Source organism: Choloepus didactylus, chromosome 2 (assembly GCF_015220235.1).
Source record: "Choloepus didactylus isolate mChoDid1 chromosome 2, mChoDid1.pri, whole genome shotgun sequence".
Classification (NCBI taxonomy): Eukaryota; Metazoa; Chordata; class Mammalia; order Pilosa; family Megalonychidae; genus Choloepus; species Choloepus didactylus.
The window spans coordinates 32,749,795-32,765,967 of record NC_051308.1 but is presented as its reverse complement, the minus strand read 5'-3'; the positions used below and the strand labels follow the sequence as shown (position 1 = coordinate 32,765,967).

At 34.5% G+C, this 16,173-nt stretch overlaps 1 protein-coding gene across 11 annotated transcripts in view; it reads right to left on the bottom strand.

Moving 5' to 3' along the window:
- CDC42BPA (CDC42 binding protein kinase alpha) overlaps window positions 1-16,173 on the bottom strand; it is a 449,333-nt gene that overhangs the window by 22,311 nt on the left and 410,849 nt on the right. For 7 of the 11 annotated variants that reach the window (XM_037822691.1, XM_037822669.1, XM_037822670.1 and 4 more), the window contains 4 exons: window positions 14,884-15,007; window positions 14,463-14,580; window positions 9,649-9,834; window positions 4,372-4,489 (listed from right to left, as the gene is read on the bottom strand). In XM_037822691.1, the coding sequence (XP_037678619.1) occupies window positions 4,372-4,489; window positions 9,649-9,834; window positions 14,463-14,580; window positions 14,884-15,007 (546 nt within the window). The remainder of the gene's footprint in view (window positions 1-4,371; window positions 4,490-9,648; window positions 9,835-14,462; window positions 14,581-14,883; window positions 15,008-16,173) is intronic. The other 4 variants (XM_037822673.1, XM_037822672.1, XM_037822679.1 and 1 more) reach the window with 1 other exon arrangement.

Genomic DNA, 16,173 nt, shown 5'->3' with positions numbered 1-16,173 from the left:
CTTGTGGATTGCACTCCCTTTATCCAGTGTATGGATGGATGAGTAGATAAATGGGGACAAAACCTAAATGAAGAATAGGATGGGATGGGGAGGTGATCTGGGTGTTTTTTTTATTTTATTTTTTATTCTGATTCTGATTCTTTCTGGTGTAAGGTAAATGTTCAAAAATAGATTGGGGTGATGAATGCACAACTATAAGATGGTGCTGTGAATAGTTGATTGTACACCATGGATGACTGTATGGTATGTGAATATTTCTCAGTAAAACTTAATTAAAAAAATAAAAAAGGGGGGTGGGGGACAAGCTGAAACCTGAAAACTGTGGCTTTGGGTGACTAAGATCGTACACTCAGACCTGGCCTCTTCTACTGATTCTGGGTGTGGGCTGGGGGTTGCATCCTGATCTCTGAGGGTGGGGGATGTCTACACTACACATGATCTCCAGGAAAGCCTGAGAGGCTCCCTAGCAAGCCCCTGTCACTGTCTTATTCTTCAGGTGGACTGGAACGGAGTCAAGGCTGAAAACCAATGTTTTAATAAGTTGACTTTACATCATAAAGTCATCATGAATCTGGCTGTGGAATATCCCATATTTCCTTATTTCTTTTTGATTGTCTCCTGGCTGGCTGTCCTTTTTGAAACTTTTTACATGGCTTATTGTAAAGATCTGGAGGCTTTATGCATACCAGATCATGTTCTTAAAGATAATCAATTCCTGTGGATGTAGACCTATTGCAGGTGGGAACTTATGATTAAGTTATTTCAGTTGAGGTGTGCCCCAGGTGGGTCTTAATCCTCTTAGTGGAGTTCTTTATAAGGGGATAACAAACAGAGAAAAAAGACACAGAAGCTGATAGAGAAAGCCTCAGAAGCAAGAAGGTGAAAGCAGTGAGGCCCGGAAGAGAAGGGAGAGACCGGAGACACCACCATGTGCCTTGCCATCTGAAGAGGAGCCCAGGTGTTGTCTTGATATGCCTTGATGTGGACATTTTCATGGCCTCAGAACTGTAAGCTTTTAAACTAATAAATCCTCATTATAAAAGCCAACCCATCTTATAGTATCTGCATTTCAGCAGCTTTAGCAAACTAAAACAGCCATAAAAATAGCCTACTTGGCTATTCTTGAAGCTAGGAGGAGACACTCTAAATAGCAGATGCCCCTTTGAATTCCTGGGATGGTCTTCTTTCCTTTTATATATTCAAATAACCTGTGACCAGGAATCTCAAGAAAGCCAAACTTGAATTAAGGGCCTTGACAGGAATTGAGGCTAGTTCCAATTTTTAGTTTGCATATTGTTAACAGGATTTGGGATCCTCATTCGGCACTTCTAAGAAGAAGGGCAGACTTGGCCCTTTAAATCTCAGTATTTCTGACCTCACCTACAATTCTAAAAATCCGGAATGCTCTGAAAAGAAAAAGTTTTTTTCATAAGTTTGATGCAAACTCATGTGGCAAAACCTGATCTGAACCCACTGGAGGCTGACTACAGATTTTATTTATGAAGAGTACATTATTTATGTATTTACAGGGTGAATAGTTATAAATTTTGCCATATAAATATTAATGTGCTTGTGATGCTGTCCCAGATCCTGCTGGGAATGTAACATAATATATAGGTTCTTTTCTAAAATTAAAAAAAAACATCTGAATTCGGAGAAAACATCTGGTCCCAAGGATTCCAGGTAAGGAATTATGAACCATTATTTAACTATTAATGTTGTGACACAGATTTCTTTGCATCTCATATCCTGTTAACTTATGGTTATAATTTAAATCCATCATCTCATCTTGCCATCATTAATAAAAAGATTAATAAAAGGGCTGTCATTTCTCAATTAGCTAAACTTTTTTCATTCTGATCAGGGGCACCTCTGGTTAGATGATTTCAGGAAATAATGACAAGAAAGTTGCAAGTTGCACATTTCAGTTTTTGCCTAACAACTGAAAACTCCTTGAAATCATGCTCTCTGTATCCATAGCCAATCTCTAAGATGATCCCCTCCTCCTGGTGTTCACTGTAGCAGGGTGGATCTCTGTGATCAACAGACTACAGCAGATGGGACAGAGTGTCACTTGGGAGATTGAGTTATGCAAAGACTGCTGTGTTTCTGTCTCTCTCAGATCACTTGCTCTGGGGAAGCCAGCTGCCATGCCCTGAGGACACTCAGGTAGTTTATGGAGAGGTCCACATTGGTGAGGAACAGAGGCTTCCAACCAACAGTCAGCAAGGAACTGAGATCTGCCAATAACCATATGGGCAAACCTGGAAGCAGATTTTCTAGTCACAGTCAAGCCTTGAGATGACTGCAATCCAGTGGACAGCTTGATTGCCACCTTGTGAAAGACCCTGAACCAGGACTACCCAGCCTAAGTTCCCCAGATTCCTGACCCTGAAAAACTGTGTGAGATAATGAATGCCTGTTGTTTTAAGTTTTTAAGGTTTGCAGTAATTTTTTATGCAACAGTAGATAACCAATAGAGCATAAATCACCTTTATAGTGCCAGAGTGTAAAAACAGTACCTGAGCACAGAGCAGGTGCTGAAATCAAACTTTGCTGAATGAACAACAAATGAATGGTTGAAACTCAACTTTCATCAGGAGACTTCAACTCAAATAGCTAACATTCAAGAATACAAGGCAAAACATAAATTTTCTGACTATTACATGTGTAAGTGGATTTAAGGCACTTTCTTTTAAGAATCAGTTAGTTGTATGCAACTGAAGAGAGGTTTCATTAAACTTACAATGGATACATTTTGGGACTGCATTTATGTCAGTCAGTCAAGCTATATTCTCTTTGATCTCTAAGCTGATGCTGTGCTACTGGAAAAAGCACACTCCTGAAAAAAGTAACAGAAAGAACATCCTTTGGCCAAAAACAGTCTCTCTCACATCAGAAGCTACAATGGTAATCTGACAATCAATAATCTCAATACTCATAATCCAAGAACTACCAAAGACCTCAGTGAATTCAATGAGACTAAATTTAAACTTTTTAGTTGGTCAAATATTTCACCTGTACCTTCCTCTCATCCTGAGGTGAGATGCTTTTAGCATAAATGTAGACTTTTATTCAGGTAGACAACATTCCCAACTCCCTTCTTTCCTCTACCAAAAAGTTGCTGCTGGGCAGTAGCCAAATATTAGTCCACATGGAGTACTCTTTTTTCTCTCAGGGCCCAGAACAAAAGTATAGAAAAGAGATGCTTCAGTGCAGGGTAGAGTAAAAAAAAAGAGAGCTAATAATAAAGATTGTGAGCCGCCTGGAAACAGGTACTATGTCACCTTAAGGACACTAATGGGTCCTCAACAATGTTTACTGGATGAAAGAGCATTTGTTAATGCTCTCTTTTGTGTTTCAGGAGTATACTTTTTAACTTGTTCCCAGGCTTCAGTTAATAAAACAAGATAATTTTTTTCCCATCTTGGGACCTTTGTACAAGCCTACAATGCCCTACCCCAGCCCCTCCCAAACCGTGGTAAACGGCGTAGTAAATGGCATCACTACTGCTCTAGCAAGAAGGCTAGGATTTACCTTGGTCTTTTTCCTTTCCTTTACCCTCCCCCTACTAATCCATCATCATGTCTCACTGTTTCTACCTCCAAAATATACCTTTAGAATCCATCTGCCTTTCTGCCACTGCTGTATGCCAGTCCATCATTAGCTTTTACCAGTTTCTGCCACTCTAAGAGCCTTCCAGCTAGACACTTGCTCCCACATTTGCCTGCCTCTAATCTGTTCTTTATTTGGCAGCGAGTGATCTTTTTAAGAATGCAAATTGGATAAAGTTCCTTCCTTACTTAAAAGTCTTCAAAGGATTCTCATTGCATTTTGACTTCAATTAAAAAAAAAATCTTATCTCAGTCTCCAACTCCTTGCTCAATGTGACCCTTGTCTACCTCTTCTACTGTATTTTTTTTCACTCCATCACAACTACCATTTAGCCTCACTGGTTTTCTTTCAGTTAAATTAACTCCAACTGAGTCATGTCTCAGTTTAATTATCACCTCCTAGGAAGGCAGTGTAATTTTCTTAATTATTCTAAGTATGAATTCATCTCCAACAGCTACCTCTTGCTATTCTCTATTACTGCAGCACCTTGTTTATTTCCTTCAGAGCATTTATTATCACAATTTGTAATATTATTTCTCTTCCACTGGATTGTAAGCTCCATAAGGAGTCCATAATTATTTTCTTAATGATTTCACTTGTATTGCAGTCTGAAACACTATAGCTACTTAATAATGCATGAATGCACACATAAGCGAGTAAATGAAGGCCATGTCAGTCCACAGGACTTCCAGGGCAGGTAGGAAGCACAGGTGCTACCTTGCTAAGGAAGTGCCTTCCTGCAGCCAGGCCACTTACTTGCTGACAGGCCACTGCTTGCACTCATGGAGCGACCTGGTTCAGGGCGGGATTTGGTGATGGATGGAATACTGACTGAGCCACTGAATACTGTCCGGCTTTCCTGAGGCCGAGGGTTCTAAAAACAAAAGAGAAAGAGAAATTCTTCAGCCAGAGGGAAAGTGACTTTCTATTTTTCAGCATAATTATCAAGAAATAGAATTATCTTGACCAAAGTGATAAAGAACAAGGAACAGCAAATTATATAATCCCTCTCTCCCACAAAAGTAATAAAACCATACTATGAAATAAGTCTCATCCCAATCAAGGATAAGTATTTATCCTTATACTTACTGAAACACTGAACAATGAGTAAGAATTTTTTGTTGAGGGAACGGTAAAAAAAAAAGTTATATGGTTAGAAGTGACAGTAAGCATAAAATTACATGGACATTTGCAAATAACAGAAACAAAGCTCTTATTATGTATGAAATTTTTATTTGCTCAGGATAAATCAACAGTTGAATAAATAAGTCCACTTGGAGGGAAGTAAACTAAAATGATATTCTCAAGTAAATGCTTTATTGATATGATACCAAACGTGCACTCACGTGTTCATGTTCCCAGTCACCAGGCAACTTCACTGACACACAGAATAGTATCATGAATCATAAATGTAATGTTTGCACCAGCACAACCTGGGTGAAGTTATTTAACTTGGGTATTGTAGTCTGAGAAGTTTTCCATCTAATTACCAAATGATTTTGGTGTCCAGGTAGGAAAACCGTTTCTCAAATCATGCACACAGAGAGAAGGGTGGTAAGAGGTGGAGTGCAGGATGGGCTATAACGTGGGGGAGGACAGAAAGCCTGCAGCCTCTCTGACAGCCCCAACCCTTTCAGACCAGAAGAAGGGGGTGTCAGTCCTGACAAAAGTCAAAGTGAGGGAAAAAATCTTTCCATATTCTTAACAAATCCTGGAGTAGACAAACTACATACACCATATTATTAACATCTTTTTTATTATTCACAATGCTTTCTCCATTTTTTGAGTTATTCCCAGCCTCATATAAGCATTTTCTAACACAAATGGTCTGGTTTTCTTTGATTTTTTAATAATTTATGAATAGATTTATTTATATTTATTTGAAAATTTATCTATTCTGTATTAATTTTTCTTTCATAGCCGCAAACACTATGGCAATTTCACTGGCCCACAGTATGTATGGTCAGCAGCCTATCCCCTCCATTAGCAGTTCTTAGGAGATTAGGACATAAGGGCAGCATGGTGGTTGGAGTGAGCGTAAGCCTTGGAGTAAAACAGATGCGTATTCACGTCTGTGCTATGCTACATAACTTACTAATGGTGAGCCTCAGGTTAAGTTAAACCCTGAGCCTCTGTTTTCTTATCTGTATTATTATTGCGATAATACCTATCTCGTGGTGGTTTTCTGAGAATTGAAATAATTTTAGTAATAAAAATAAAGCATTTATCCCAGTCCCTACTATGTGCCTTTCTTCCCCCCTGCTCTAATAACAACCCCAATGTAGCAATCTGTAATATCACTTTAAACCTTCCCTTTTGATCATCTCAATGTAACAAATGTGCTGGGGATAAAAATCACCAACTTTACATGAATTAAGCAAGACCATAACTCTATAATGAAAATGCAACGGAAAAAAAAATTACCCACTAAAATGTGGCTAGAAATTCAAGTTTAATGATTCTTTCAAAGTAAAAAAATTGCCTGCTAGGTAAAGCCAATTAGTCTAGTCTAACTCTAAGAGTATAACATGCAATTTTCTCTTGAAAAGAGACAGCTCTCTTCATATGACACTATAAGCTAACTTTACTACAGGATGTTCCTTTATTTTTTCTACACTATCAGAAAATCACACTAATAGTCATGGCCACTAATACATAACAAAGAATAAGTGATTGGAAAATATGTTTATTAGCCTGTAATTCTATAAGTACTAACTAGTTCATTAAGACTGTTTGCTTTTTCTGATTATAAAGGTAACACTGATTCATTATAGAAAATGTAGGAAAATACTAAAATTATAAGAGACCAAAAAAACGTCACCTGTGAATTCACCAGATACTATTAACAATTTAGTATTTCCTGCCCATCTTTTCTTCCAACACTATTTTATTTTTTCAGAGTTGACCATACTGTATCATGCTTTTTTCAAATAGCATAGAACACAAAGCTAACTAGTGTATTTTATAATGCTGTTATTATTTGCCTCATTTTACTGTTTCAAAAACACTAAATCTGTTTTAAAAACTTGGGGCTCAAGAAATATTACTCCCTCTTTTGGTACATTAAAGTGAGATAGAGAAATTTAGCCATATACCTGTCATGGACTTACATTATTCAGTGTTAATATAAATCTAACTCACCTGAATGCCTTACAAATTTCAGCAAGAGGAAAGGCCAAATGCCTTCATATATTATATACTTCACCAATGGCCCTATACTTGCCCTTTAAACATATAAATCAAGTGAATGCTATTGATAGAAACTCCCTTATCTATACTCACTACTCACAGTGATCCTGGCTTGTTTGGGATGACAGTCCAGTTTGTCCATAGCTGGTAACTGTTTTTAGCCTCAAACCTTTAGTCATTTTAGCATTTCTTATACTCGTTGCGATTATAACAATACTAAACTCTAACACTTAAAATAGTGGCTGACAAGTAATAGGTACATTGAAGAATAAATGAATGGATTATGCCTTCAATCCATATTTTCTACTTCAAGTGTTGGGATTAATTCAGTTGGCAGTGTACTTTATGAATTTAGAGTTATGATTCTTTCTGTAAGAATACACTATGCTCTAGTATTATGGGTTTGATGTTAATAGTGTGTGTTTGTTTTAAAGTTATAAAATACATTTTACTTGTACTGGTGTGAACAGAGTAACATTTTCTGGGAATCAAAGAATAAACCGGTAGCAATTCTTCAAATAATCTGATTTATATAATAACATTAACAAAAGATGACTGTCACCTGTGCTATATGTTATAGTCCAATAATTTAACATAGAATACATTGAAACAAGCACACCTACTTGAGGCTTTTGAGATTGAAAGAAACAAGCAAAAAAGAAAAATACTAAATCGTGGCTAAAAAGTATTTTGAGTCATAATAAATAGAAGCCTTCATGTAATTGTGTGACCCCCAAGAAGAGGATATGAATCCGATTCAGTTTGCAGTAGGGAGCTTTCCTAAATGCTTCCAAAACACCTGAGAGAAGGTTATGGCAGGGCCAAAGCGAGAAATCAGTAAAACCACCAATAATGTCACTTGAAAAACTCTAAATCATACATTTTGAAGAAACACACATACTGAAAGATGGTTGCTGGCCCCAAATTCACCCACTACCATTTTGATTCACATTTCAAATTTGCAAAGTCCATGTAATTCTTAGTGTTATTTGTTTAAAGCAAATGCTTCACCTTTTAACATGTTAACTTTAAAGAAATAAAAGATTAAAAATTAAAACACTCAGTGCTAGCAATTCAGCATTCACACATATAGGAGCAACCCTATAAAACACAAGACATGCACACAATGCAGCAAAGGAAAGCTCAAAGAGATGGAAATACTGGTTTCAAGCTTTAAATTTTTAGTCCCCCCACCCCCACCCCACAAACCTTAAAATACCTTGGTGGTGTCCTTTTTCTATAAAACAAACCTACCCTAGAATAAATGGCAAAAATTAAGCCAACAAAATATACCTGTTGCTTGGTAACACTGAATGTTGAAGCAATAAAGGAATGTTACACAGGAAGAATGTCCAAGGGAAAAAAAATGTTAACAAAAAAAGTAAAAATAAAAAAACATTCAAGGAAAAAATGTAAAAACAACCAACAACACTTTATCATTCAATCAGAGTTAAACTTCATTATAATGTGATATGGAATCTAAGCCTAGTCTTTGTCATGTATAAATATGCTTCAAATTAGGGTAAAACTTCCACTTATAGCACAGTGTTTCTATTTATGAATGACTAACTTAAGCAACATTTCTACCATCTTTTATATGAAAAGTTCTCAAGTGATTAATTTATACAACATCCTTCTGGAATCCTCTCCCTGCAATCTGTTACCAAGCAAACTATGGCTTATTTTAACTTTTATCATGGTTAATCCTCTTTTGTTAAGTAAGACATTTAAAAGACACCATAATTTAATGTCAATGACAGTGACATTTAAAATATTAGAATTTAGAATAATTTTTCAATACAAATGAAAACATAAAAATAAACTTCCTATCCTACAGCTAATTTTCTTATTGGAAAATTATGAAATATACAAATGAAAAATAGATGCTACTATTTTTTCAAAGCCAGAAGGCATCATGGGGAATGGGTTCACATGATATAATCCAAGTATTTTATTATCTGCAAAATTAACTTGAGAAAATTTCCCTTGAAGTTGGTATAAGTACCTATTTCGTGATGGAAATATGGATATTCCGCTTTAAGGGTCACTAGCTCTCTCTCTACCCCCTGCAAAGCCACTGGTAACAAGGACATAAAGCCAAATGGAAGGGGCCAACAGCAGATGCCCGGTCCTTCAGAACAAGGCACGCTTTGTTTTGTTTTGTTTTTCCCTTTCTTTGATTTAGTTTTCTTATCTTAGATCCAGTTGGAATTAAAGGCAAGTCAAAGATTAGTAGGATCTACTTTTCTTTTTGTAATTTTTCCTGTTATTCATTAATAGTATTACACACTTTTTACTTTGGAAATTTTTAAGCTTTTCAAAAAGAGGTTTATTATAGATAGAAGATAAGTGGGTAAGCCCCATCACAGGCTTAAACCTCATTAAATATAAAAATTTTCTCTGAATTAAATTGGTTATAGGGTAATAAGCTATAAAAAAATGTCAAAAATTCCAGGAGCCCTTTTTTATTTGTTTTAGCAGAATAAAAGGCCCACTTGAGCTATTTCTTATAATGGCATCAGTAATAGAAAATACTATGATGGGAAAATTATTAAACATAGAAAAACCTCCAATATAGTTTCAAAAATAAAATTAAAATCCTCCTCAATCCTCTATTTGCTTCTTCAAAAGAAGAAAAAAAAATTAGAGCTTGAAGAAAGAGGAGGAGGAAGTGGAAGATTAAGAGAGGAGGAAGATGTAGAGTAGAAATTGGGCAGAAGAGAAAAAGGCCAAAGGAAAACATTCACAAAATGGTACCCTCTCAGAGGTGTTACTTATTAAGCCAGGCAACATGAAATCCACACATGGTTAGTAAAAGTTAACACCTGACTCAGCTGTTCATACCCTCAGAGTCATAAAGCTTGGTGTACCAGGGACAGAGTGTAGAGACGGGGAATATTCAGGGTTTATGGAATCAGGAGAGAGAAAATTTTCAGCAGAATTAACAGTCATGTGATAGATGTGCTCAAAGTTGATCGGAGAGGAGATCAGACTGGAGTGATGATGAGGGAATGGATAAGGGAAACCTGGCTATCAAAAACAACAGAAAGAAGAAAAAGAGGTAATAAGGTAATGAAAATGGATTCACTAATTATATGTGACATTTCTGACAACATGCATATAGAAAAAATAAAGTACTATCTTACATCAGAACTGAATCCCTAATGAAATACTTTTAGGTCTTAGAAAGTTAAATTTTGTAATTCTCTTGCCAGTTATTTAAATGACTGATGGGCTAAAGATCATTTGAGTTTATTATAAAATTATTCTCTTTTATTACTATAGTTAAGTGAGTAGAAACTGGACCTGCAGAGATGCAAGGAGACTAAGACTTCAGTTCTGTCTTTAGTTCTTATGTGACAAAAGCAAATCATGGCAAAAATCTACTAAAAACATTAAGCATAGAAAAAGCAAGAAACAGTTCAGGAAAAGAACAAGTGAACCTATAACCAACTTCTAACTAGATATGCTATAAAGCTAGTTCTTTAGAAATCTGCAACCGTTTTAAAACAATTAGCTGGTATTTAAAGACTTATGATATGTGTTTGCACTTATTTATCTCATTCTCCCTATAACAAAAATAGTGAGAATTATAGAATATACTAGTAACTGGTTTACCTATAAGGGGCCCAAACTTATTTCCATGTAGTTACCTATAAGGACACACTCATTTTTCACCAAGGGAAAAATCAAGCCTTCTTCCCTTCAATGATAAAAAGTACTAAAAGAAAGAAAAAAATTATACCAAAGACACAGAAAAAAGCTTTTAAAGCTGTGGACTCTAGTTTTTTCAGATAAAATAAGTTTTGAATATTTGGGAACTGTCACTTAATGTACAATCACCATCTGTAATGGAAATTTTCAACGTTTAGCTCTTGGAAAAAAAACCTATGTTTCCAGTAAACACCTTATGAACTCTTTATTAGAGGCAAAGGTTGAATGACTTGCTGGAGAGAATATTTACTGAATCCAGCACGGTATTTATATTCTCATGAGTTGAGATGAGCCAGCTTTGTAAAAAGATCTGGTAAATTATCTAGGTTTAAAAGAAAGGATCCTATGGAAGTTAACATTTTTGATTTAGCAAAATGAATGAAATCAGTACTTTCCAAGGTTGTTTTCAAAAAGGGAAAAAATATTGATGTAAATGTTGTAACTTGATTTAAGAAGCAAAGTTACTTAAGGCCCTAAGAGGTCACTGAGCTAGAAATTTTATCTTCACTAACAATTTTAGGATTGGATAGGACATTTATATGTAATTAAAATTACTTATCAAAAAGCTAGGAGAAATGTAATGGGCTAAAAAATAAATCTTCTAGGGGTAAAATATTTTTCTTGCATTCAGTTGGAGAAAAATCTTTTATTACCAGCATCTTACTTATGAAAAAAGGTAAATGATAAAAATGATTCAAGAAAATTTATACAGAATGTCTTTCTATGACACACACACCATCTTATTATAATTGCTTACATTCTCTTGGCTCACCAAGACACACATGAAAGGCTCACATCTGATTTAGGATGTAAGAAAATACATGACTCTCTTAGTCTTACTGGCCCTTCCACATTCATGAGGCAAACAACCCTATTTCAGGATCATTTAAGTACAAATGAAACAGAATAAGCTTCTAAAGATATCCAGTAAACTCTATAAGCTTTTAAGTATTTCACAGGAAAGCAATACTGATTTGACTAAGTTAAAACATAAAAAATGGGTTCATGATTTGTATACAAATGACAACATGTGACTTTGGTATCTGAAAGCTCTTCATTAGATGAATTCAATTTTTCATTTTTTAAAGAAATAGTTCATTAAATATAGATAATTTCAGTGGAAAGAACATATTAAAATCTGAGACTATATTAAAAGAGCACAAGCTTTTCAATACACAGATACATATACAGGTACAGATATGCATATTATCATTATTTTTCAGACATACATATTATTGCATTGTTTACCACTGTGTTCTCTGAGACAAGCACAGTTCTGGGCACACAGTAAGTGCTCAAAAATTATTTAAGTAATTGAGTGAATGCCTATGAAAAGCCCCAGCTTATATGTCCTTTGCTAGTGAAAAGAAAAAAGTCACGTAAAAATAAAAATATTGCTGTGAGGAACATGAATTCAGACACACAAAATCTTTAATGCATTACTACATGCACAGGCGAAGAAACAGGTTGCAAAACTTTACACTACCAACTTCTTATCTCTGGAAATACAAAAGTACTTACATGGTAAGAAAATATAAAAGGAATAGAAGGAACCTTAAAAACGATTGAGCTGCTAAGGCAAAAATCACTTGTGTTAATGCCTAAAGAACCAACAAAGCAGTGATGGGCTAACAAAATTAGGTGACAACAAATACTAAAATTCAAGAGGTCTAACTGGACTGGTAGTCAGCAGATGTGTTAAGGAGTCAGTCGGGGGAAATGCTATCTGAACTTGTTTTGTTTGGGAATAAGGCCTGGATATTATTTTGGAAAAAAGATACATGGAGAGATTTATTTAAAGCAGTAGAAGAGTGAGGGGAGAAAAAATAGAACAAGAGGGACACTTTGATATAAAAGTTCTTGCAATATTTGAAACAGACATTTTTAGTTTCAGGGTGCATAGCCTTACTGGGTATAAAGGTCTGAAAGAATTCTGGAACATCAGCAAATGGATTTTTCACCTGATGGCAGAAGAATACCAAACAGAGAAAGATTTTATTAAATCCTGAAACTATTTCATCTTAAGGAATATACCATAATATGTAGGACATAACAGAATTTCAAAATAAAGTTACTATAATTCTTCCTGTTATATGTTTGGAATAAATGACATGAAAAACATAATCATTTTTCTTTTGCCCACAAAAATGAAGCAAAAGTGAAAGAAAGTTTAATTTCAAAAGGATATTACCTATTAAAATCTATTAACTACTGAAATAATATTGTATTTGCTGATATGTTTCTTTGCAGCATAGATGTGTATTTGGAATTTGTACTCCTCTATCTCTCTAGCATGCTTACTACATATCAACTACCAACAAAATATTTACTAACCAAATTTCAAAAAGTTTAATTAAAATAATATACAAGATGATCTATCAAATATAAGCTATAAATATATTCACATTTCAACTATTTATGTTAACTAAAAAGTTCTATTAGGGCATTTTGTGCACAACATTTTAACCTTCCATAAGGAAAAAAGAGATGTTGGATTGTATGGTTATGTTATGTTTATTTCTGAGAATAAAAGGAAACCACACCGAGGACTTTAAGTAAATGTTCAGACTGGGAAGTGAATGGAGAGAAATCTGAAATCTCATTCCCAGGAAAAAGTTGAAAAAATAGCATAGCTCTAAAATATGATAAATACTATAATTTTTAATATTTAATGTGCTCAGCCCTAAAATTTTTAGTTTTAATTACTATATCAATATTAGCTGTCATTTAGTTTTTGTATACTGTATATTTACACAGTACAGCTAATATTAATCACTATTCCAAAAGGAAAAATGACTATTGTGAATGATTTGAACTCCTTGAAGGATGGAATATTACCATAACCATATAATAATAATGTCTTTGATGATAATGGTAAGAATGAGGACAGTAAGGAAGTCAGATTTATTCAAAGGCAGGAATAACTGGTTAATTGGGATACTTACAATGAGTAGCTCAGACTTGACGTAGACTTTTTTTTCTGCCATTAAATAAAGGCAAAACTCTCTTTAAAGGCTTTTTTTTTTTTAGTTTTGAAAAACTTAAGGACTGCATGCTCAACTATATTATCTCTGTGTCAGTGATAGATTGTTCACATCATCTGTATCACAGTAGAGCTGATAATGTGGGTAATTAAAACAAACTTCCTTAGAAAGGCTTTGGGTCAAGATTCATAGTATCTCCCACATTGCCATAGTATATGAATTATGCTTAAAATTTTGTGTGAAAATTAGCTGCTACTGCCACCAATCAAAAGGGTTATATTAAAGTTTCAATAGTTTGCTGACAGTATTATGATACTGAAATGTTAAGTATAAAGGGTCTGGAAAATTAGATAATTTCATTAATCTTTTAAATCTCAACATAACAGTTCGGAGAATCCTACCTTCATATTGTTAAAACACAACCATTTTTCTATGTTGTTCTTTTTAATGTAAGAATGACAAGACAACATGATTGTAAACGGACAAAGGTTAGATTTAATTTCATTATCGGCTGAAAGGAGTCACACCATTAATGACCAAGCTAATGTTTAGGTTCTCTGATAAAAAATAGAAAGGCCAAATATCTGTATTGAATTGCTAACATTTAGCAAAACTTTAGTGATTTGGTAAACAAGTTCTGAACCCTGGTATTGATCCTCCCCAAATCTGGAATTTTCTTCCACCAACAATAATAAATCTAAGTATGAGAAAAGTTTGTAGGAATGGAACTAAGTAAGAACTTGGCTTTGTTTTTTGACCAGGCTTTTTTCAAAAGTCTGAATTTTGTTTTTTCATCAGATATATCACCATGCATCTTACATATATTTTGATATCCAAGATAAACATTTATTATACTATATCTCCATTTAAGCCTGTATATGTATGTAAGCCTATATATTTTATATTTTCCATTTATTCCTAACCTCATTCATATTCACACTCATTCTTCATTTTTCTTACCATGGGTAAGTCTTTTAGGATCTGTATTCCATCTCCTGGACCCATGTGTGCTATGTGGTTAAAGTTAGTTGGGTTAGAAATTAATTTATTTCTCATTTCTGGATCTCGTAGCATCTCTCTGTAAGAAAAAAAAAAAAAACACCTGTTTAGATGCTTCTTCCAAGAGTAAACCAGATAAAAAAAACTAAGCAACTTTTAGTTTTTTACAAAAATAAAACTGTGAAATCATGTTAATGAAGATATAATTTAAAATAACAATATTCACAATTAAAAATTCACTTCCTTAGATGGCTTCACTTTAAGTTTTAAATAAAAGATCTTAGGATTTTTGGTGGGGAAATAGGATTCTTTTAATACTTATGACATCAAAGAAGTCTAGCCTATTTTACAGATACTTTTAACCATTTTATTGTATATCTACCTCCTCTGTTGCATTCTTTCCTCATCTGGGACTCTGAAGGAATAACGCCGCTTGTTGTTAATATTTCTAACCATTTGTTTCCGACTATGATCTGATGTTTCAGGAACTACCAGTTCATCTCCTTCTATTAAAAAAAATACAAACAACAATGTTCTATCCATTAATTTCTAAAACTGTACAAATGTTAAGCAACTGTACAAGTATATACAGTTCTGATTTTTAAAAGCTGTATGTTGGTAGTAGTATATAAGCCAGGATTATCAATAGAACATATGTAAATAGATACATGCTGAAATTAAACACCTCACTAAATACATTTTCACTTTTATTTGCTATAAGCATAAAATGGCACAATATTAATGGAAGGAAAATGTAGTTGCCCTACATTGGACTTGCCCCACCTCCACCTCCAACATCTCTACACTATCCTCTCTCCCTCCAGTACCGGTTTCAACGGCTTAAGGGTGTTAAAAAGTTCCTACTGTTATGTTATACAGTAATCAGGCATAAATGGTTAACCATTCATGTAAATGGTAATTAAAATTACTTGTACATAATAAAACATTTCCGTTGCAAGATTTAATCTGTCAGATGTGAAGTAAGGAAAAGGGATATGCTCCTACTACCTTCCTTTGTCAAAAGTAAGAATCTGTTGCTATTTCTACTCCTCTGATCTTAAGAGTGAATGATATATAACCACAGATACCTAGGAAGCCAGTGCCCATCTTTTCCTATTTCAGTTATTAATACCATAAGTAAACCAAACTGTTAGCCAGGGATTCCTAGAACATGTTGGGCTATGTGAACATACTCTAAGAAAAAAAATTGTCAAGTGTATCCATATAACATGGCAGGGGATGCTATTCTCTAAATAAGATAAGGGTAAAGAGAAATGTCATTCTTTAAAAGTTTTTAATATCCAAAATGCTGAAGTGGAAAAAGAATGTGCAAAGAAGACAAGTGGGACTGGAGGGCAAGCCAGAGTAGATGATTAATAAAAAGAAGCAACATTCTCCTTGTAGTGTAATAATGTAGCTTAATCAGATTACTTTCCTAACAAAAAATAAATGAATAGAACTTTTAAGGTATGTGGGAATATGAGACAAAATTTTGGAATGTGAAATTTGTGAGGGTAGAGTAGGTCTTGTAAGTTACGGCAGCAGTGGGAGATTTTGGATAGCCAGAAGGCTGCAGGTGCACTTCGAGCTCCTGAGAGATGGAGAAAGGAAGAAAGGGATAAAGGAAGGACCTTCTAGAAATGGGATTTCTTCCTTTTTCAAAGGACAAGAC